A 23,041-nucleotide genomic window follows, 5' to 3' on the forward strand; every position below is an offset into this window, starting at 1 on the left:
GCCCGGCCAGAGGCGTCAGAGAAGCAGCTCGTCAGAGGTCAGGAGCCCATTCACCGAACAACCAACTAGTATTTTATTTAGCAGAGCTTTACAACTTATTATTATTATATATACTTTTTTTTTGTACAGTGGAGGGTTTTATAACAACTACCATTCGTAGCTTCCCCCCCTTTTCGTTGTGTGCCGGATTATTTGCGCCCAGGACATTTTTAAAAGTGGATTCTTCACCGGCGCTGGCTCATCCTCTCTTACCGACAAAGACGCAGGCTCGCCGGGGGTGGCTGTAATATGAAAAAAGACGCATCCGAGACACGAGGATTTGTCCCCCAGAAAGACATCGTTTACAACAAACTCCTGCCTTATGCGGACAATTTAGACGCGGAGTCCAATGAGATTTTGTCCAAAATTAAAGGGAACCTGGGACGGGCTGTCGAGCTCAGGGAACTATGGCCGGGAGTTTTGTTCTGGACGAGGAAACTTTCCACGTAAGTTTTAAAAAAATAAAAATAACATAATAACAACCATGTTTCATTCATACATGTAGGAATTTGCCGTGTGTTTATCCGCCCTAAGGCCACACACACATGCGCGTCCCTGCCCTGCGCCTTCAGCTCAGTTTTCCAGTATTACTATTTATCAGCATTGAACACTGGGCAACATCTGTATACTGTTCTGTATACTAGCCTAGTGGGTAACACACTCGCCCATGAACCAGAAGACCCAGGTTACTACCCCCACTTACTACCATTGTGTCCCTGAGCAAGACTATTAACCCTGAGTGTCTCCAGAAGGGGACTGTCCCTGTAACTACTGATTGTAAGTCGCTCTGGATAAGGGTGTCTGATAAATGCAGTAAATGTAAATTCTCATTATTCTGTCCAGCAATTACTGCCCCTTATTGTATTGTGTTTATTTGTATATTTGTACTATTTTTCTACATATCTGTCTGCACTGAAGGAGCTGCTTTTAGTCTCATTGTATGTGCGTACAGGGACAACAAAAGGCATCCTATTCTAATCATGGTTTTGTAAAAAAGCCGGCCTTGCGTTAACGACCGCAATATTACACTGGAACTGGAGGCTAGTTGTTGCAGATGACGTTCCTCTCTACATGCATGCAGATGTTCTACCATTAACAGACATTTCCAGCCAGCAGAGGCATTTTCAACTCTTGACATCCAGTAAAAAAGGGTTTATTTTATTATTAAACAATTGGTCACCTCCAAATGACCCTAAACCTTTGAACACCGGTGTATACAGACGAAAGTGAAGTGACGGTCATTGTGAAACACTACAGCACAGCACACGGTGACTCAATGAAATGTGTCCTCTGCTTTTAACCATCAGCCTTGGTGAGCAGTGGGCAGCCATGACAGGTGCCCGGGGAGCAGCGTGTGGGGACGGTGCCTTGATCAAGGGGACCTCACCGGTTCGACAGTTTTATGTGTTTACAGAGTCGGTCGGACTTCACCGGCCGTAAACTAACCAGCCATGCCATGACACTAGTGATGAGCAGTAGGTGTTCTGTTAATCCTGTTATCTAGAGATGACCCTCAAGGGAACGTGATGTGACTGCGGTTTGCACACATGGTGCTGGTCTTCGTAACCCCATCCCCTGCTGCTCCGATTCACATGGTCCTACGCTTATTTCCCAACTGCTGTCACCTTGCTGGGCGTACTGTAAACATCACAAGGTCACATGACACAACTTGAATGCGGCCATGGCTGTGACTGATGGCATTTGAGGCTTGGATGTCACGTGACTGGAACCGAATGTCCGCTGTTGTCTTGTGATTGTTTATCGTGTTCTTCCAGGTCTTCTGTATGGAAAATGTCTCTGTGACAGTTTAGTCTTCGCACATGTCTATCCAGGCGTTATTAGGCTCCATTAATGTTTATGATCTGTCTGGGTCTGCTTATGTGAGCTTCCTAATCCTCATTGGCACAGTTGACTCACCGCCGGCTCAGAGATGGAAACTGTGCACTTGAAGCTACTGACCTAGTTTCTATCTGGTAGAGGTGCCTGATGAAGACTTGTGATTTCACGAAATACCAGTAAATAACCGTCTTTGACTGCTTTGGCGTGGTGATTCTGATAGTCCTACGTCACTGTTTCCCCTACTGATAATGGCCGATCTGTGGTTGGTTTAAAGACCTAAGTGAAGATGATTTAAATGTTACTCTGCCATGCAGGTACCTCCGGTTATATGGCAGGAAGTTCAGCAAGGAGGACCATGTGCTGTTTGTCAGGCTGCTGTACGAGCTGGTCACCATCCCCAAGCTGGAGATCAGCATGATGCAGGGCTTCGCCCGGCTTCTCGTCAATCTTCTCAAGTAAGTGTGCGCTGCTGCTGGTATGAAGCACTCAAATGCAGAATCATTTTTTGGTATAAAAATACAGAAAAGCTGAGTGTGTGTGTGTGTGTTTTATATTTTTTTATTACACACTTGTATACAGTGTCCGTTCGCCACTGTTTAATCAATCTGAGAAGAGGATTTAAAATTTTGGCAAAATTGACATTACTAAATGTATATTCAGTAATATTAATTTTGTTTGCTCAGAGCCAGCTTATATTGCTGAGTGTTCTGTGCAGCTGGCATTTGAGTCCATCTTCTGCTTGTGATTCATACAGGAAGAAAGATCTGCTCTCCAGGGATGATTTGGAGTTGCCTTGGCGACCCCTGTACGAGCTTTACGATCGGATCCTCTATTCTAAGACTGAGCATCTAGGCCTCAACTGGTTCCCCAGGTATGTCTATGACCCTACCCACACATCTACAAAAAGGCTTTAATATGTAGGCCAAGCCGTCATTGAGAAGATGAGTATGCAGTACGCAGAGATAAAACACATTTTCAGTCACTATGCTACTATTCTTCTCTTACTGTGTTACTGGTTTCGTTTTATTAATTTTGTGCTGTGATAAACTTTTATCACTTTAAATACTTTTGTAGAATTTTATGTGTTATCTTTAGTTCAGTAATTGCAGGGTCTGTTGCCCTCGGAGCATCATGAACATTAGTGGGTTATTACAATAGACCCATTGCGATTTATTAGGAAACATTTAGTTGAATCAAGAGCTATTATATTAATCAATTTATATGCATATGGTAAGCAGTACCAGCCTGATCCTATCAGAGCTAGAGAAAACCTGTGTGCACTGGCGTGGAGGACATTTATACGCTTTAAAAAAAAAAAAAAAGTGCCGCTCCAGTCTAGTAGTAAAGCAGGTTGAGGGGCAGGCAGGGCAGACGTATGAAGTACTTTTTTTCTTCTGACCTGAGTGTGTTTATCCCCCTTTTCTCCTCTGACCTTCAGTTCACTCCGGCCTCACTCTACCTCTAAACATATAATGGTTAAACTTGCTCAGAGGTGGTAAGGATGAGCCTTCTCTATGTTTTGGTCTGATTTCCCCACCCTCATCCCCTCGTGTTTTCCAATGCATGCAAGAATGGGAAGAGCACTCCAACCAACACCCTCCTACACCCACTTTTTTGAGACAGAATATCAAGCCACTTGTACAGACTCACATGGTTGAATATTGCACTGCTGCTAACAGCTTTCCTGCCCTCACCTGCCCCGTTTTTAATGCATCCGGTCTGTTGCCAGGTGGTGGTAGTAGACGTGCTGCTTTGGAGGGCCATGATGCTTGTGGGTGTCGCCCGTTTGCCGTATAGCCATTATAAAAGAAAGGCCTTTTGGGTTCAGTAACCTTTTGATGTTTTCCTATTTTAAAAAACATCTCTCTGTTAAAATGGTTCAGTGACAACCCATCCTCAAATATTACAGACTGTGTGGCCATTTCTGCTGTACAGTTCATTTTTAATGCTTTTCGTTTGGGGGGGGGGGGGGGGGGGGGGGGCATTGCATTTTTCCTGATGGACAATTCTCTGTTTACACCCACTCTACAGCGTTTCAGTTTTGAGGTTAAAGAAGTACAAACTGAGGGGATTGAAATAATTACAAATGTGCAACATATTTCAAAACAATAATATTTAAAGGAATATAAGGGCATTTTCAAACTCGTACTTCTGATCCACTGATAATAGCATAAATCTAATATTTTATGTCTCACTGTCTCATTGATTTTTCTAGTCAGTTTTTTTTACACATTTTTCTTGTGTAAGCAGAACAATTAAAAACACTAACATGCAACATATCATTAAAACATGTATAATAACAATAACAAATACAATACAACAAGTAACATGATTATTACTTATTATTATAGCCTTACCATGTAGCACACAAGTTAAAATCACACAAAATCCTAGGATAGTAATAGATAGATAATTATTAATTATTTGAAGTCCTCTTCCATTTTAACACATCTAAAAAAAATAAGAATTAGTTCATTTCAAACTGTTTTGAGCTATAAAACGTTTAATTAAGGTTACACAGTAAAGCTAGTGTGAAACCTTTCAGCTTCCATTATGTAACTGTCTACCATCATTTTAAAGCTTTTTAAAGTTTTATGTTTTCTGAGATTCAGTTTTTGTCACGTGTGCCATTAATTGTACAGGAATATTGTTTTGCATGTGTTTCACCAGATTCAGTGTGGGTGTCCTCCTGTTTTATTCTGCCCAAGAGGCGTTTTTCAGACTTTTTCACTCCATCCTCTCTCTCTTTCTCCCCGCTTTTCCAGCTCTGTGGAGGGAGTGCTGAAAGCGCTGGTGAAAACCTGCAGACCGTAAGTATAGACCAACCAGCAGCTTTCAGGTTAATTTGAAACTGCCAGTGACTCATTTTGACCTCCACAGGGTGGTTGCTAGATCCCATTTTAAAACGTTTCATTGAACTCTCGCACTCAATAAGGTCACTAGCTGTGAGTTCTAGAAAGGTTCTGAGAAGCTCACCCCTTAGGGACCCTCTCTGTGGCGATGGCTTTGTGCTGGTAAAGAATGGGATGTGTGCACCAGGCTGGATGTCAATAGATGAGCTGGTGCTGTTGTCCGACTCTGTGTTGTTTAGCAGAAACGTCTCCGCATGAAGCAGGTATTTTATAGTTCAAGTGACACTGAGTACTATGGTTGGCGATCTGAGATTACAGACAGTAGACAGTGGCTGAGTTATAAATAAACTCAACATTTGGGGATGAAAAAAAAAAAATTGTAGTGGCTGGATACGAATGACGTGCCACTTTGAGCAAACCAAGAGGATTATAGATAATCTTTGTATGATGCAACACTGTAGCACAGCCTACTTGTCTGGACCGCAGGCCTGATGTGGTCAGTTTATTATATTTTCATTGGAATCGTGAACTCCGCGTAAATGCTGAGGTCGCTCCTCGGCTGGTAACTGGTATTTTAAAGCAAGACACTGATGTTTCGCAGTCTGTTACTCCTAAGGCTTTTAATCCCATTAAATGCTCATCTAATTTTGGCCGGGGTTCAGGTTTCTTTTTACTCCTGAAGGAGGCGCGAGGTGGGGTCAGAAACTGCACGGGACTCATGGATTCTTGATTTGATTTCTCCTTTGGTGTCATGAGAATTTGATGGACAGTAAATTATGAGATCGGAACGGGTAACTCAATTTCTATGTATGTGTTAAGTGTAAATATGACTGTTGTCGGAGTAAATATGGAGCTTGTAAGGGTTCTTGTGTTTTAGACCTTGTTTGAAACACACGTACTGTATGTTATTTGTTTGACTTTCCCCTGTTACTCAGCTATTTCCCCGAGTCGGCCACCCAGGAGATGCTGGACGAGTGGCGGCCATTGCTGTGCCCGTTTGACGTCACCATGCAGAGAGCCATCAGCTACTTCGAGCTCTTCCTGCCCACCACCCTTCCTCCAGAACTTCAACACAAGGGTTTCAAGTGAGCACTGTCACCAACACCCGACTCAGCCAACCGCTCCATCGACACCTCACCTCTCTTGACCGTGGCCGTGCTATTATTACACCATGAATTGATGGCGGAAGCCTGTGTGTGTGTCTGTGTCTGCATTTAACTCTATGTTGTACTGAATTCAATTTTTTTTATATTAGGCTCTGGTTTGATGAACTGATCAGTCTGTGGGTTTCAGTGCAGAACCTTCCGGTCTGGGAAGTGGTGAGTCTTCTGAACAGTCCTACGGTTATTAAACATTACCATCAATGTCTGCTTTCACTGGTTACTTTTTTTTTTTTTTTTTTTTAAAGCATCTCGTCAACCTCTTTGCCCGCCTGGCTAATGACAATATTGGCTACATAGACTGGGATCCGTATATACCCAAGGTGAGAAGGGGTGTAATAATTCTCTCCCCCGCTTTGTGCAGCAACATGTGTTGCAATTCGCGGTGGTATTTGATCCAGGCCGCCTGCTTTCTCAGAGGCCGTGTGAGGGGTGTTTGTCAACAGCGCTCTCATGTTCCCTGATGACCCACTGCTCACCGAACTGTCCTCGCATCACAGCAGTTGTGCATCAACAGAATTAGTGTAACGTTAGGGTCAAATGAAATTATTTGTATGATTGAGAATGCCCTGTAATGTAGGCACGCTTTCATGGACACTAATATTTGTAATGCTGGGCAAGTAATATATTTGTCCTTATGCAGATATTATTATATAGATGAAGAGAATATTTGCATGTGACCTTTTTTTTTTTTATTTTAGATATTTACCAGAATCCTTCGAAGTCTGAACCTTCCTGTAGGAACCAGTCAGATGCTGGTATCCAGATACCTGACAAATGCGTATGACATCAACCACATAGTCATCTGGGTTGCTGCTCTACTGGTCAGTACTGTTAATGGGAAACCTAATCGTCATGTAACGTTGAAAATTCCTGCATTTTCAGTGTGAAACATGTTGTTTTTGTGGGTTGCTGTGTCAGGGAGGGCCCAGCAAGCAGGCCCAAGCCCAGCTGAGTGGCCTTTTTAACAGCATCACCTCCTTCTTCCACCCCTCCAATCATGGCCGCTGGCTGGTGAGTCACCCACTGCCTGATCTCTGTGTTAGCAGAGCCTGCTGACACCTCCTTTTGCAACCAGGGGAGAAGAAAAGGCCAGAAATCAAATCTAAACCTGTAGGACTCTCTTATGAATCATGCTAAGTGCTGTTGTTTGCTTGTTGTCTGTTTGTTTGATTAGACTGATCTGGAGCAAGATACACTTTATGGTCAGGCTCCAGTCCCCTCGAGTCTCACGTGGACCCTGAGAGCAATGTGGTGTGGGGATGCAGTGCTTCCGAAATACCCCAGTGACACATGTCAGAGGCAGCGTTACATATAACAGAGGCACATGACCCCCACCCCCCAAAAACATTCCTGCGCTTGTTTTGCTCCTCAGCTGTGTCTGTCGACTTGGTTCTGTTGGGGAAGTACAGAGGGGTCGTGTATCTTGTGCTGACCTCAAGGCTGGATTGCAAACACACATATTTATTCGAAAGTGTTTTATATGGACACTGGTTGCAGCAATTAGTGTAATGAAGATCAGTGGGAGTAGAACACAAACATGCAAGGTAGCACAGCCATCCTTATGACAAATCATTGCCTGGCCAAAGCAACCATTTTACATAGTGACTTGTTGCAGGCAAGCTTAATTTCTTCACTGAAATGTTCAATAACTTTGTCTAATTTGGCATTATGCATTTTTATACATTACCCTCTAGAAAAAATATATACTGTGTATAGACACACATGCAAGTTATAATTTAATTATAATTTAATTTTGCAATGATAAAATTCCAGCACAAATTCACCTTTTTAAGACACATTGTGGAATGTGCAAAATAGCATTGCAAAACATACATAATCAAATAGTTCCAATAATTTCCATTTTACAGTTTTTTTTTCTCCCTGTGATAGATATCATTTAATTACAATTAGGCCATGGCATCTTTGTTTGTGGGGTTTGCCTTGTCTAGCCGTGTTGGCATGGGTTTATCGTCCAAAATCATGTACACTAGGTGTGAGTGAAAGGTATATGTGCTCTATGGTAACCTGAGTTCTGGCAACCGCCTCCTCACTGAGGATGAAGTGGTTATTGAAAGTGAGAGAAGTGTGTAGACATGACAACACTCACCTTCCTGAAGATTTTGCACTTTGTAGTGATATGTATGCCTCATGTGAGTGACTAGAGCTGAAAGCGCATGCTGTGTGCTTTTCCCGTCCAGATGAAACTGATGAAGCTGCTGCAGAGACTGCCTATGAGTGTGGTGAAGCGGCTTCACAGGGAACGCTACAGGCAGCCGACATGGCTGACGCCCATTCCCGAGAGCCACCGCTTCACTGAGCAGGACATCACAGATTTTGTGGAGAGCATGAAGCAGCCAGTGTTGCTGGCAATGTTTAGCAAGACGGGCAGCCTGGATGCTGCACAGGCCCTGCAGAACCTTGCACTCATGAGGCCAGAACTCGTCATTCCACCAGTGCTGGAAAAGTGAGTGAGAAATGAGGAATTAAAAGATGCTCCTGTTTTGTCCCTTAAAAAGCATGCTGTAACATAATTAGCCTTTCCTGTATGGCATGACCTGTCACTTTCTGTAGGACGTACCCAGCAATGGAGACGCTTACAGAGCCACACCAGCTTACCGCCACACTCAGCTGTATGATTGGCGTGGCACGGAGTCTGGTGGCAGGAGGCGAGCGCTTCCCAGAGGGCCCTACTCACATGCTGCCCCTCCTCATGAGAGCACTGCCTGGTGTTGACCCCAATGACTTCAGCAAGTGCATGGTGGGTCGTAATTGCTCTGTAATAATCCTTTCAAATAGATTTATATCTATTTGAAAGGTAGATTTATATTGTAGATTTATATTGCTTTACCCTAGTGACACACACTTAGATTCCTCTTTTTCTCCTTGGTCAATGTAAGGAGATTCACTGTGTGTTATTTTTCTGGTGCAGATAACATTCCAGTTCATAGCTACATTTGCTACTCTTGTGCCTTTGGTGGACTGTTCTTCTGCTGTTCATGACCGGAATGACCTGACACAGGTAAGAGGCCTCAGAGCAGTTATATTATCCACCATTGTGTCTCCACCTCCTCCTCCAGACACCTTTTTCCTTTCCTTTTGTGAAGGTGGAGCGAGAGATGTGCTCAGCATCTGCCGAGTTTGAGGACTTTGTTCTCCAGTTCATGGACCGGTACTTGAAATTGGTTGTGCAGAGATGAATGAGCGCGATTGTTGTGTGGTATGTGTTAATAGAATGTATATGTGCTTGTGTACATGCAGGTGTTTTGCCCTGATTGACAGCAGCACCCCAGAGCAGACTCGAGAGGAGATTGAGAACGAGAAGATGACTCACTTGGAGAGTCTGGTGGAGCTGGGCCTCTCCTCCACCTTCAGCACCATCCTCACACAGTGCTCTAGGGAGATCTTTCAGGTCTCATGTGTACTTCCATTCTCTTATTTTTTTATTCGAATTATGGAGGAGAGATTGTTCTGGAAATGCTTCCAACTTTGATGCCCATTTGTCTTCTTCTGCACTGCAATTACAGATAGCTCTACAGAAGGTCTTCAACTTTGCCACAACCAACATCTTTGAGACTCGTGTGGCTGGGAGAATGGTAGCAGACATGTGCAGAGCTGCTACTAAGGTGAGTGAGAGTCTTATGGCGGTTTTAATTTATGACCTTCAACCTTTCAGTCATCACTGTGTTCTCGAATTCTGTCCACAGTGTCATCCCGAAGAGTCTCTGAAGCTCTTTGTGCCACACTGCTGCACCACCATAACCATGATCACAGCCAGTAAGCACCACTGTGTGTCATTGTGTACAAAATGTGGGTGCTGGTAAGGGATAGTGTCACTATAATGATTTGTGCTCAGCAGATGAGGATGTTCAGGATGAGGAAGAGCTGGATAAGGAGCTGCTGTGGAACCTACAGCTACTCTCTGAGGTACAGGGGAACCTAGGCCACACTTACCCCTTTATAAACAAAATCAGCCCTGATCACGCACCAAAAATAAGAATATGTGATATGTCATGAGGTGGGCAGAGTAAGTGAGTGAAGAAAATGTGACCCACCGTTGTGTTGGAGTACTGGCACCAACACCAGAGCAGGGTAAAAGCTGAGAAGAGCTTTTGTCAACTATAGCTCTATGAGTGATATCAGTAGTTGAGTTTGTATTTCTGATAATTTATATTATTACCATATTACCGGCATTCATGATGTTAGTCTGGAAAGAATATTCGAGAAAATCCCTCATTCTTTCCTTATGTTCTCAGGTGACCCGTGTGGATGGAGACAAGCTTCTGCCGTACAGCACTCAGCTGGTGCAGATCCTTCAGCTCACGCTGCACCTCAAGTGCAAACAAGGCTACAGCCTGGCTTGCAACCTCCTCTACCACGTGCAGCGCTCCAGCTCCCTCATCTACCCCATCGAGTACTACAGCGTGCCAGGGGGCTTTCACAAAGCCGACAAGGACTACCTCCCAATCAAGGTAGGATGCAACCCCTCTATGTAATGCAGTGTGTTTCCCACAGGTGGGTTATTCACCCTGATATGGTGAAACAATTCTAGGCTGCAAACGTGATCATGCCTGCCTGTCTGTAACTTTGCCATCCCGTTACACCAACAATGTGTGTTACACTTTACAGGAACAAATTATGGTGTAAAGAAACGTTAACAAGCAACTAGGCAGTGGCTACCCACTCTAACAAGTCAATCGGATTAGCAGCAAAAATATGGTGCTAAGTAACCAGAAGCACAGAAAGAAGCTCGACTGTAACACAATATAAATCCTTTTTTTTTGAATGTGGATAAACCTGTTGCCGCATTGCCTAACTTGGTGGTCTTCATCTGTTGACATTATTAGTAACAGTTCTGTATTGCTGGTCAGTATTCGTTTTATGGGGATTTTATGCACTAGCTCAGACAACCTAAAAATATAGTTAAATGTTCAAATCCCACTTATTACCATTGTGTCACTGAGAGTCTCCGGGGGGAGTGTTCCTGTAACCACTGATTGTAAGTCACTCTGCATCTGATGAATGCCGTAAACGTAAAAGTTTGGATCTGGCCTGGCCCCCTACTGGTGTAGCTCAGTAGCCGGAAGTCTCATTCATCATCACAATATTTGGTGTGTGTTTTATTATTATATCCCTGGCCTCTAGGAAACGTCATTCTGATTCTCCAGTGTTATGTAGTCTCCCTCTTCCCGAAAGTGTGTCAGTGTGAGATGGCTGCAGTAGGCATTTGCCGCCTTAAGCATTTCACCGCCTCAGACGATTACAAATCGTTGCCCTGTTACTGACCGCTCGCTAGACGTCTTAACCTAGCTGTGCCCTAGCCGGGTCACGTCTTTATTCCTGGAGGTGGGGCACTGTGCACTCAGATAAGATGGTCATACAGAGGTTCTTAGAAGTGGCTTCAGCAGCAACAGCCTGCAGCCAGCATGACATTCCAAGTGCAGTGTGACGCTGCTGAAAATAGCCTCGGCCCGAGAAGGTGTTGCATCAATGATTGCTGACATTTAATAAACATGGGTTATGAAATAGGTATTTGGGAAAGGTGAGGAGTAGTTAGATCAACCATAACTTTTGCTTCTGTAGTCATTCAAAAGTAGATTTGCCTATGAACCAGAAGAGCACAGAGTCCCAGGTTGTGTCCCTGAGCAAGACTCTTACTACTGATTGTAAGTCGCTCTGGATAAGGGCGTCTGATAAACGTTTTTTTCTTAAGAACAAGTCGATCGCCGAGTGGTTAAGTCGTTGGACTCAAGCTCCAGTGGAGCGGCATAAATAGCAACTGCGTTTTGTGGGGTAATGGTGGCCTTGCGGCTAAGTAAGTGGACTCGTAATCGAAAGGTTGCAGGTTTACATTTTTTTTAAAATATGGCTGTGTGCCAGGATGACACATGGGTGAGAAGAAACTTACTTGAGGTGAGATTTCACCCCTTTAACAGCTGTAATACATTAATAACATGTCCTATATTACATTGGAACCTGTTTGGCTATTGTTTGGATAATGTTGTGATGTTGAGGACATGATGAATTGTATGGTTTTTTTATGCCCAAACCACTTCCTTAATACCATCATTTGCATCTGAGTAATAATGCTTACCAGACTGATGAGGGCTGCTTTGATGTTAGACTATAGACATCTTCCTGATGTCACGACGGCGAGCTGACGGGGGAGGGAAACGCAGAGATGGGACATATTGGGAACAATAATAAATAAACACAAATAAACACGGCTCGGTGACCAAAAACAGTGGAACCTAACAGGGTAAAAACACAAACGAGCCCGCAGGCGTGTGGCGATTGCCAGAACTCAAAACACAAGTACACCGTCGCAAGGTCAAGTTCACACCAGAGTCCACAAAAATGCAGTCCCTCCAGAAGGGGCGGAGTTACAGACTTTTAAACACTGTCAGAATTGACCCCAGCTGGCAACCTCATCTGGAGCCAATCCTGACACCTGATGAGAACTAACATTGTAAGTTCCATGTTAGTGTGGCACAGCTGGGTTTGAATCATTATCAAAACTGTGGTTTTGTCCCATAATATTGCATATCATCTGAGGATGATATGTAGGAACTAACACTCCTCAGAAATCACTTCTCTTTAATGAAGAAATTGCAGATCTTTGCAGTGTAGTGAACTTCAGATGCTCTGTCTGTGTTGTGTGGTTTTGTGCAGGACTGGGGTCGGCCAGGTGACCTCTGGAACCTGGACATCTGTTGGCATGTTCCCAATACAGAAGAGCGGGCATTTGTCTTCTACACGCTGGACCTTCTGTTGCAGCCCGAGCTGCAGAAACTAAAGAGCTATGCAGAGGGAGAGCAAGACATGAGCAGGTCAGAAGGTCTGGAGAGTACAGTCATCAAAGGGACATCATATTGCTTAGAGCAGTGATGCAGAATGTCTGGGTTCTGCAAGAGCCCAGAGTGATATTTTATTTTCTAATAAACGTGCGAAGTCTGCAGTTAAATAAAAGTATTATTGTTCGCTCTGTTCAACTGATGAGTCTCTGTACTACCCGGTCCTGTAGCTGGTACTTATTAGCTGATGACTCTTCACAGGGATGATGTTCTACAGAGCCTGTCCATCGTGCAGCACTGCCTTCTGGGAGCTGGGAGCCTAATGCCACCCCTGAGTGGTGAACCAGTGCCTGAACTGTAGGTGTTGGAAAAAAAAAACATTTTAAACTCTTTATAGTAGTGCACAGCAATGGGGACTATGTGATTTTTTTTTTTACCCCCTTCTTGTAGAATACACAGTATGGTACATCTTGATGAGACAAGATTGTACACTGGAGTGGATTATGGTGAGTACAGCGTTTATCTGAGAACAGACAAATGGCACCTCATGTTATTGTTGTCTGTTCATCCTTTCTTTCTTTCTTTTTCTTTCTTTCTTTCTTTCTTTCTTTATTTATTTCTCTCTTTCTTTCTCTCTCTCCTGGCAGACCTGTCGAGAGAGAACTATAGAGAAGTCATCTGCAGAGTGATGCGGAAGTTACTGCGTGAGTACATTAATAGTACTGCTCTCATGTACTGCGTTGTCATGACAACTCATTGGGAGATTGCAACAGTCCTTCTCTTCCCCCCCCCTGCTGAACTACCATTATATAGTTCAGTTCAGCTGTTACTCATCCACCTACATAAATGTCATGCATTCACAATGAAGCATTAGTGTGTATATATAATAAGACTGGTAAAATATATTTGGAATCTCCCTCAGATTCAATATTGTAATTGTGCATAACCTATATTAATTCTAAATACAGTAATACTTGCTGTTTACCTGGGTAATATTTTTAAAAATCCTGTCATCAGCATGTTATTGGATCTGACCAGTGATGTGATTTTTGCATTTATTTGAATACAAATGTAAAAATTCATAGGTCCAAACTATGTTAAATAACAGATGCAACGATATTTGAAAAGTCTCCTTAAGTTTACATGGAATTAATGACTTTTTTTTTTTCCTTTATAGAACACATCCTTGAACACTCGGAAGATGACACCAAATCACTGTTCTCCATCATTAAGGTAGGCTCTGCTGTTATTATCTTGGGATGCTAAACTATTTGAATAATCACACTCATGATGTGCGCCTGCTTCATGATTTTAATGAGTCTGCTTTTTGTAGATCATCAGTGACCTCCTGCACTTTAAAGGATCCCACAAACACGAGTTTGACTCCCGCTGGAAGAGCTTTAGCCTGGTGAAGAAGTCCATGGAGAACCGGGTATATTTCACTATTTTGAGTTACTTGGACTTGGTGCTGGCGATTAAAAAATGCTGATCATGCTTTCTCTCCCTGCAGCTGCATGGCAGCAAGCAGCACATCCGAGCCCTTCTAGTCGATAGGGTGATGCTGCAGCATGAGGTAGGACAAACTGTTCTGTTTCATTCATTATTCTTTAAAATACTGAGTGCTAAGCGCTTTTTTTGTGTTTACCTGGACATTTTGGGCATTTGGTGTGTTCTAGCTCAGGAATTTGACTGTGGAAGGTTGTGAGTACCGGCAAGTTCATCAGGAACTTCTAACTGATCTTCTGAGACTGTCCACTAGCACATACAGCCAGGTGAGTTCTGCAGAGGTTTGTGCTATGGCTTATGTCGTAGATAATTTAAAACAGTAATACACAATTAGTTAATAGATACGATAACCCATGAACATCAGAAACATGGTGACTGATGAAATGAAGCAGCATGGATTGTCTTCAATAAAGTGTCCATGAGTGTAATTGCAGACTTGTGTCTGCACTGCCTGAATACAGGTGCGCAGCAGAGCTCAGGATGTGCTGTTTACTGCACTTGGGACCTACAATTTCTGCTGCAGGGACCTCATCCCTCGAGTCCTGGAGTTCTTAGAGCCCAGCCGCACCGATGTGACACAGCAGCAGTTCAAAGTACGACAGTCCATCCCACCATTTCTCCTGTCATCTGATTCTATAAAACAGTTGGTCAGTTGAACTTCTTGTACATCTGATAAGGGTGCCATGTACTGTCTGCTGGGGAACCACAGTGGTCTCTGCCTGGCAAACCTGCAGTACTGGGACTGCATTGCCCTGACGTGGCCAGCAATTGTACGCTCAGGATTCAGCTCTGCCATGTCCCTGGAAAAGCCTTCCATTGTGCGACTGTTTGATGACCTTGCTGACAAGGTCCACCGACAGTATGAGACCATTGGCATCGACTTCTCGGTAAGACACTTACCAGAGTGTCTGATATTTGCATATTTGGATAGTTTTTTTATATTTTAATAGCTAGAGAAAATGTAAAAAGATGTTACATCCAATTATTTATTTAGTTTATTGTGGCCATTTTAATATATTTTCCTGAACATATAGAGCATTTTAAAATCTTTTTTTATATAATAATTAAAAATCATTCTTGGTTGTTGGACTTCAGATCCCAGAGAGCTGCCGTGCTGTGGCGCTGCAGCTAATGAACTCTGGGGGTCCACAAGCAAGTGAGTCCGTCGCCTCAGAGCAGGAGGAGCCTCGGGGGATGCAGCGGCAGGAGCAGAAGAACGCTGACTCAGTGCGGTAAGAAGCAGTGCTTGTCCTGCTACTTACCGCTCTAGCGTTCATCAATCGTGCACTGATCTCACACACATTCCTAACACTCTCACCCGTCTACAGGTTATATGGGAAGCTGGTCCAAGATCTCCTTGACTGCTTGAATGACAGAAATTTGTAGGTTCATTTCCAGATTTTCTTTTTTATTTTAAATGAAAGAATGGAAACTGTCATTTTTGCAATCTAGAAATATACTGTAAATAATGATAATAATATTAATAATGTAAGTGTCATGTTTACACTTATTTTGCCATTCATATTTAGAAATACAGAATACATAATATGCTCTCTAAAATCATTAGCAGTCATACAGAGGTCAAGTATTGCATATCGTTTTGATTTGATGTATTGCCATCATGCACCATATTTTTTTCAAAATTGATTAACTAATCAGTTTATAATAAAAAAAAATCTATCAACTTAATCACAAAATGATTGAATAAATGCAGTTTATAAGTTTATAGTACCTTATAGTACCTATATCTCTTTGTCTGTTACAACTATGTTGCAGGCCCTGGAAGTTTGAACACATATCAACTGGCTTCCTCTCGCTGATGCTCAGGGATGACCACCCTCTGCCATCTTCTGCTGTGCTGTTCTTTGTGGAGAGCCTCAACCATGATTCCCTCCTTGTGCGAAAAGTATGTCCATGTGCCCTATTCCCACTGCAGCATATATGTGGTCAACAAAATTATTATGAAATACTCTGATGTGTTTTCTGTACACACCTGAGCGGAGTTTGTTCCCAGGTGGCGATAGCGGCCGTGGCTGGGATCATGAAGCAGCTGAAGAGGCCTCACAAGAAAGTGCCCGTCAGTCCTTATGACCTCTGTGAGTTTGTCTGTCTCACTGTGTAACCACTTAATTGAAACACACAAAATGGACTAGATGGCCAATTAGTAGTTTATTTGATGAAAATGGCTATAGCATCTGTCTGCTGCCGTACAACTGTGGTGGAAAATTCATCAGATCATCAGTCTCATCGGGCTGGCCACCAATGTTCTTAAGGCGTATCCGATGGTATGAAATCTGACCTAAAAGAAGAAATACATGGTCAATACATAATACACTTCAATAGTGAAAGTGAAGTGATTGTCATTGTGAAACACAGCACACAGAAACAAGCCTTGGTTGGCCTTCGACCCCTATGTCCCGCAGGTGTGTGTTTGTGGGTATGATTTCATTGAAAGTGCACATGAAGTTCAGACTGTAACTGTGTGAAGGGTCATACGCAAAGGCCCTTAAGCATACAATGTGGTTCATAAATATACCATACAACCTGTTCATGGCAACAGCTGGGTTATAGACTACAATAGACAGACAAAGTGTACTTATAGGGTGTTTGGTGTTTCTAATAAAGTGTCCTCTGAACTCATATTTCCAATGTCTTTGTTTTTGGTAGGTAGTATTCCCGAGCCTGATGAGGTCTGTGTCGGTGATAGGCCCGATAACCAGTGGCTTCTGTATGACAGCACTCGTCTGCCACACTCCCAGCAGGACTGGGAGGATTGCCACTTTGTGGAGAAAACCCACTGGGGTTATTACAGCTGGCCACAGTATGCCAACAGACTGTTTATTAACCCCCCTTTCTCTTATAGGGCTTTCATTCTTCCAGTCATTAAGTTTTTCCCCATTAAACCTGGTAATTGGCAAATATTCTTTCTTATAGGAAGCTGATGGTATATGCTCCTCCAAAGGATCAACCTAAACAAGGCCTTACAAGAGACGAGATGAATGAGGTACAGAAAAATGCAGAACTAATTAGCACAAGCATATACTGGTATAATTTCTGAATGTGAAACTACCACTTCACAACTTTCTCAAACATGTGGTACATGCTGTCTACTTTAGAGAGAGCAGATCGTCTATGACCATTTCTCAGATCCCGCCTTCATCGACAAGCTAATCAAGTTCCTCTCCCTGGAGGACCGTAAGGGGAAAGACAAGTTCAGCCCACGCCGTTTCTGTTTGTTCAAAGTGAGAATCGCACCTCTCAGCTGGTTTTGAAGATCTTCTCTGATCTATTTTCATCAACTGCCATTCGTTCTGCATTGTCGTCAGGGACTGTTCCGGAACTTTGGTGATGCCTTCCTGCCCTTGCTGTGGCCACATATGGAGCGCCTAGTAGTGGATACCCATGAGAGTGCCCAGCGCTGTGTGGCTGAGATCATCTCGGGCCTCATCAGGGGCAGTAAACACTGGAGCTACAGCAAGGTCCACATTATCACAGTAGCATGAACCAGTATCATAAAATCTCATATAATACCTAATACCAGTACAGTAATTTATGCACTACAGACCAGAACTTTGGGCCACTTCTTGAATAAAAAAAAATGGTTCTACTAGAAAACATTAGAAATACTTTAAACACATTGAAGTGACTGGCTGGTTGTGTGTACTGTAAACTGTAAGTGAAAACTGAACACACCTGATATGTCTAATTCAACATCCAATAGTTTGAGCCTTTGTGGCTAAATGGTGTTATTATCGACTGGAAATATTTACCAAACAGTATTTTGGAGAAGTTGTGATGTTTTCTTAGAAAAATGATTAATCCAAGGGTGGACCAAACAAAGTGACATATTCAAACCCCACTTACTACCATTGTGTCCCTGAGATAAGGGTGTCTGATAATGTGTTGTATTGTATCTAGAAATGTATTTTAGTTAATGTGTAGTGTTTCCAATATGTTCACCCACAGAATAGGTTTTGATTGATGATTAAGAATACATTTACATATAAGAATCTAAGATTCTGAGGATCTGTCTGAGCTGTTCATCATTGCTGATGTTTCAGGTGGAGAAACTCTGGGCCATGCTTTGCCCACTCCTTCGTAGAGCTTTGTCCAACATCACAGTGGAAACCTATGCTGACTGGGGCACGTGCATTGCCACTGCATGTGTAAGTGTACATAAGATTTCTGTTCATGTTCAAATAGGGGATGTTTATATAAGGGAGCATCCCTGGCAGTAACATATGCCATTATTGCAGGGGGTAAAGTCTTGAAAAGAGTGGCAAAATGTGTACCCATTGCTCCCCAGAGCGTTTCTGGTGGCCCGTTGAAGGCTAAATGACATGTTACTGAACAGGAAAACCTTTAATCCCTGTTGTGTCTGCTGATGTTTCTGTTCTCCTGCCTTGTCACCATCCACAGGAGAGCAGAGACCCGCGGAAGCTCCACTGGCTGTTTGAAATGCTGATGGAGTCACCGGTCAATGGAGAGGGAGGCTCATTTGTGGATGCCTGGTAAAACCACCTTGAGTAATTTGTACACTTCTGTGAAAGCACTCTGTAATGAAAGCAGACAGAGTTACGAGACCAGAACCTCTGTTGTCCCCCCCAGCCGTCTGTACGTGCTGCAGGGAGGACTGGCCCAGCAGGAGTGGAGGGTTCCTGAGCTCCTGCACAGACTGCTGCAGTACTTGGAGCCCAAACTCACACAGGTCTACAAGAACGTGCGGGAGCGGATTGGCAGGTGAAGATGCACACACACATTGTGTGTAAGACGTTTGATGAACACAATGTGCTGTTTTTGCAAACATAGCGGTTAATAGATTTTTTTTTTTACAGAAAATGAAAATACATGATCAACGAATTCATTAAATGCTTCACACACTTCCTGTCTCTCTCAAAGTGTTCTCACCTACATCTTCATGATCGATGTGAACCTGCCAAACACCCAGCCCACGCTGTCACCACGCATCTCAGAGTTCACCGAGCGCATCCTGGTCCGCCTCAAACCCCTACTTGATGGAGACGAGGAGATTCAGAACCACGTGATTGAGGAGAACGGGGCGGGGGAGCAGGATGAGCGCACACAGGCCATCAAACTCCTCAAGACCGGTGAGTCTGAGTCTGACTGACTGTGACTGTATTAGATTTTTCCTTTTGAACCCAGCATATCTGGTTTCATATGTAACTCCTGTTGCAGTGCTGAAGTGGCTGATGACCAGTGCGGGGCGCTCTTTCTCCTCGGCTGTGCCTCAGCAGCTGCAGCTGCTACCTCTGCTTTTTAAAGTGAGCTTCATCGTACAGTCATCAGCGAAGACCTCCCACCAGTGTCACCCCTCATTACTCACACACTTGCACTCTTTTCCTGTTTTCCCTCCTCAGATTGCGCCGGTGGAGAATGACGACAGCTATGATGAGTTAAAGCGGGATGCTAAGACCTGCCTGTCTCTCATGTCCCAGGGGTTGCTGTACCCAGAACAGATCTCTGAAGTACTCAGGACTCTGAAGAAGGTGAGTCCCCACAGCCAACACACCTCCCCTCAGCCAGGCATCTTGTGGGGTACAGTGTGTTGGTGTGTGTTCTTTTATGGAGAAATGCTCAATATTTTTGTGATATTTATCTTGCATTATAGTGCAAAAGTAAAGAAATAACATACAGTGTATAAATCAAGTATTTGTTCATTAAAATATTATTAAAAAAACACATTATGATAAATAATGACATCAGTATCGTTACCTTTTGTGGACACTTCAGTAATGAGAATGACAGCAGGTGGTTCTGTGTGTTGCAGATCGCAGGTAGCAACTCATGGCACGCTCGTCACAGTGTACTCACCTACCTCCAGATCATGGTGTTCTACAACCTCTTCACCTTCATGAGCAACCAGAAATCCGTCAGTGACGTGAGAGGACTGGTCATGAGCCTGCTGGAGGACGAGCAGTTGGAGGTAAATTAGACAAAATGGCTGATGTGGGGGAAAGTCTGTAGTAAAAACATCAGAGAGAGACAAAAAGTTAACAGAGAGAAGCATGACATTGTAAAAAGAAACATGAAGCATTCAGAGCGGTGTGACATATCAGGAGGACTAAAATAAAAGGCGGATCTGGTGAGCTCCATCTTTGTGCTTTTCTTTACTAATTTCAGCTCAACTGAAATTTTATGGTGTCCTTTAGCAGTAGAAAGAGATTATGCCGCCATTTTAAAGGAAAAAATAAATATGTAATTGGGGTGAAGGTACCGTTTGGGCTGGTCCTTTCACGTTTGTGTGTTGTAAGATTAAAAATCGGACATCTGTAAAATGATTCAAGGGCTTAAAACAGGTGCATTTGTGGGTGTGTAGTCTTTTTTTTTTTTTTTTTAGTGATTCAGCACTTCCTTCCTCTCCAGCTCTTGCTTTCCCCACTCTACTACTCTTTGCTATTGCCACAGCAACCTCTGGCTGCAGGGGTATTCAGTTGCCATGGCGATAAATGTTCAGATTCAAAAGACATGAGGGGAGGAGAGCACAGAGAATAGTAAGGGGAAGCGGGGATGGTGAAGGTGGTGGTTTTTTCCTTCCTGTTTAAAATGAAACGTGTGGCGCATTGCCCGGAGTCCTTCCATACGTCCCTGCATTGGAACACAGTCGACTCATTGTCCGCAGCCACGTCCATCAATCTACATGACTTTCTGAGCGTGTCTTTTAGCGGCTCGGTGGCTTTAACCGTGTCACCTCTGAAGGGATTGGGGTTAATGCTGTTGTGTAAATGTCTTGCAGCGCCAGTGGAATCCAGCCTTATGCCCTTGGTGATGCTATTATTTGCTGTAGCTCACCTTTGACCTTGTATCTGTCTGTATAGGCTTCAAATATTATGTATGAATACGGCCTAAACGTGTTCTCAATATTTATTGATCAATTTATTTATTTATTTATTTTTAACAACAGAAACACACATTTTTACCTAGGGTGCCAGTCTCTCTGTTAACCATCCTGCATCGTTGCTGCCAGTGTGTGTAATAAGATACGTGTTTGCAGACTCACTGTCTAGCATTGATGGAGCACTAATGTGGAACATTGTGTTCCTCCATCACAATTCATCAGCATCTGCTATGATGATGATTTTATTTTCGTAGCTCTTGAATGGTCCTGCCTTTCTTTCAGCTCTGTTGTGATCTCAAGGTTGAGACATTGTCATTCACCGAGGCGTATTTTCTTCCCCCCTTCATCCAAAATAAAAATCTGTCCTTTCCCTTGTATCTTTTCTGAGGCTCCAGAGATTGTGGCGCTGGATGCACAGCATCAATAATGCATGGTCTGGAGCGGTGGGACATTATGACAGAAAATCTGGGCAGATGGGGTGGAAAATGGAATATCAGGAAACATCCTCAGTTTGGGTAGCTGATCTGCCGGGTTTGTCCAGTATAACACACAGTTTACCACCCTGTTTACCACCCTGACCTAATGCCATGTGCCCGATTTATAACATCATTGTGCACAGCGGTGTGATTCGGTGTGACACTTTATTCTTAACCTTCCTTTTCCTTTTCTTTTCCTGCATCAACTTTGACCTCAGGTCAGGGAGATGGCAGCCACCACTCTGAGTGGCTTCCTGCAGTGTAATTTCCTGATGATGGACACAGCCATGCAGGCCCACTTTGAAGCTCTCTGTAAAACCCGGCTGCCCAAGAGGAGGAGAAGAGAGCTGGGCTCGGTGGTGGACACCATCCCCTCTGCAGGTAAACCTGTCTAAACTGCTTCCTGTCTGGTGACGAACTAGAACTTTTGTTCTTTTTTTAATTTACTTCGTTCCTCTCCAGACCTGGTGCGTAGACATGCGGGTGTTTTGGGTCTGAGTGCCTGCATTCTCTCCAGCCCGTATGACGTACCCGCCTGGATGCCCCAGCTCCTCATGAACCTCAGCGTTCATCTCAATGACACACAGCCCATAGAGGTGAGGCTCTTCTCTGGGCTTCAGTCTAAGTGGCTTGATGCTTTGTAAGGGCTGATTCCACTGACTTTTTTTGTTTGTGTGTGTGTGTTAGATGACTGTGAAGAAGACCCTATCCAACTTCCGACGTACTCACCACGACAACTGGCAGGAGCACAAACAGCAGTTCACGGACGATCAGCTCCTGGTGCTGACCGATCTCTTGGTCTCTCCTTGTTACTATGCTTGATTACCAAAGTATGTCTGCTCTGTGGCTACTCAAATGTTCCCTGCACATCAGTGTATGAGATAAATAGGACCACTCACACCTTGTTTTCTCTGTTCTTACAGTGTGATGCTGAAATCAAGTTTTTCCTTCTCCCCCGAAGAGGAGCCTGGGGTTCCTCATAATTTATTTAAATCTGTGTAGTCTGGATTGCTCTGACATAAACTGATCACACCAGCTGAAGGCAACAGTTCTGTAGCCTAAAAACCTTGAAAACTTACCTTGAAAACAGAATGATCATGTATATTTGTGCAAATTAGCAATAAATTATTATTTTGGTATACTTAATATTTAAGGATCGTGCATAGCAGGGTTGAGAGACCTGCGATTTGTAAAAAAAAAAAAAAAAGGTTTTCTTCTGCTCCAATGTGTGTGTTGTGTGGGGGGTCAACAGAACTTGACTGAAAATGTGGACCGTTTCGCACGGCAAATTTGAATAGAAAGAATGGTTGGAGGTGGAAAAAGCTCTACCAAAAACACAACCCTGGATCAAATTTGGATGAGCACTTTCTAAATGCAACTTTCCACCTCTGGACGTAATCAAGCATCAAAAAAGACGTGAGATTAATGCTAATCTAATGTTATTTACTGTAATGTATAAAGTATAAATGCAAACTTTCAGTATTTATTTATTTTATTTATCTGAAGTGCAATATTAGGG

The 23,041-nt window shown here is 43.4% G+C and overlaps 1 protein-coding gene across 2 annotated transcripts; it reads left to right on the plus strand.

The window, feature by feature from the left end:
- On the plus strand, nucleotides 1-22,767 carry psme4a (proteasome activator subunit 4a). 2 transcript variants are annotated; one of them, XM_028988799.1, is made up of 48 exons: nucleotides 1-485; nucleotides 2,193-2,333; nucleotides 2,633-2,749; nucleotides 3,317-3,373; nucleotides 4,644-4,688; nucleotides 5,666-5,815; nucleotides 5,986-6,049; nucleotides 6,139-6,213; nucleotides 6,592-6,714; nucleotides 6,812-6,904; nucleotides 8,092-8,357; nucleotides 8,465-8,651; nucleotides 8,823-8,912; nucleotides 8,998-9,062; nucleotides 9,152-9,302; nucleotides 9,418-9,516; nucleotides 9,598-9,667; nucleotides 9,750-9,817; nucleotides 10,147-10,362; nucleotides 12,563-12,720; nucleotides 12,946-13,041; nucleotides 13,135-13,190; nucleotides 13,332-13,388; nucleotides 13,862-13,917; nucleotides 14,018-14,116; nucleotides 14,195-14,257; nucleotides 14,361-14,456; nucleotides 14,652-14,783; nucleotides 14,868-15,077; nucleotides 15,286-15,422; nucleotides 15,519-15,572; nucleotides 15,967-16,096; nucleotides 16,205-16,286; nucleotides 16,858-17,011; nucleotides 17,125-17,194; nucleotides 17,307-17,432; nucleotides 17,517-17,669; nucleotides 18,252-18,356; nucleotides 18,610-18,701; nucleotides 18,799-18,930; nucleotides 19,090-19,298; nucleotides 19,387-19,472; nucleotides 19,569-19,697; nucleotides 19,979-20,134; nucleotides 21,741-21,903; nucleotides 21,985-22,118; nucleotides 22,210-22,352; nucleotides 22,446-22,767. In XM_028988799.1, exons 1-47 carry the CDS (start codon nucleotides 289-291, stop codon nucleotides 22,342-22,344), a joined length of 5,544 nt encoding a protein of 1,847 aa, XP_028844632.1. In that variant the 5' UTR covers nucleotides 1-288; the 3' UTR covers nucleotides 22,345-22,352; nucleotides 22,446-22,767. The 2 variants fall into 2 exon arrangements, with proteins under 2 accessions (XP_028844632.1, XP_028844633.1); XM_028988800.1 differs by lacking the exons at nucleotides 3,317-3,373; nucleotides 22,446-22,767 and having other exon boundaries at nucleotides 22,210-22,344.
- Nucleotides 22,768-23,041: the final 274 nt, after the last annotated feature.

The sequence above is a fragment of the Denticeps clupeoides genome, chromosome 8 (assembly GCF_900700375.1).
Source record: "Denticeps clupeoides chromosome 8, fDenClu1.1, whole genome shotgun sequence".
NCBI lineage: Eukaryota > Metazoa > Chordata > Actinopteri > Clupeiformes > Denticipitidae > Denticeps > Denticeps clupeoides.

Bases quoted from the DNA above. Each gene is read 5' to 3' on its own strand.
- psme4a (XM_028988799.1), top strand. From the start codon at position 289: ATGAAAAAAGACGCATCCGAGACACGAGGATTTGTCCCCCAGAAAGAC. The intron at 9,303-9,417 runs GTCTCATGTGTA...CTGCAATTACAG, and splicing joins GCTCTAGGGAGATCTTTCAG to ATAGCTCTACAGAAGGTCTT. The intron at 16,287-16,857 runs GTGAGTTTGTCT...TGTTTTTGGTAG, and splicing joins CGTCAGTCCTTATGACCTCT to GTAGTATTCCCGAGCCTGAT.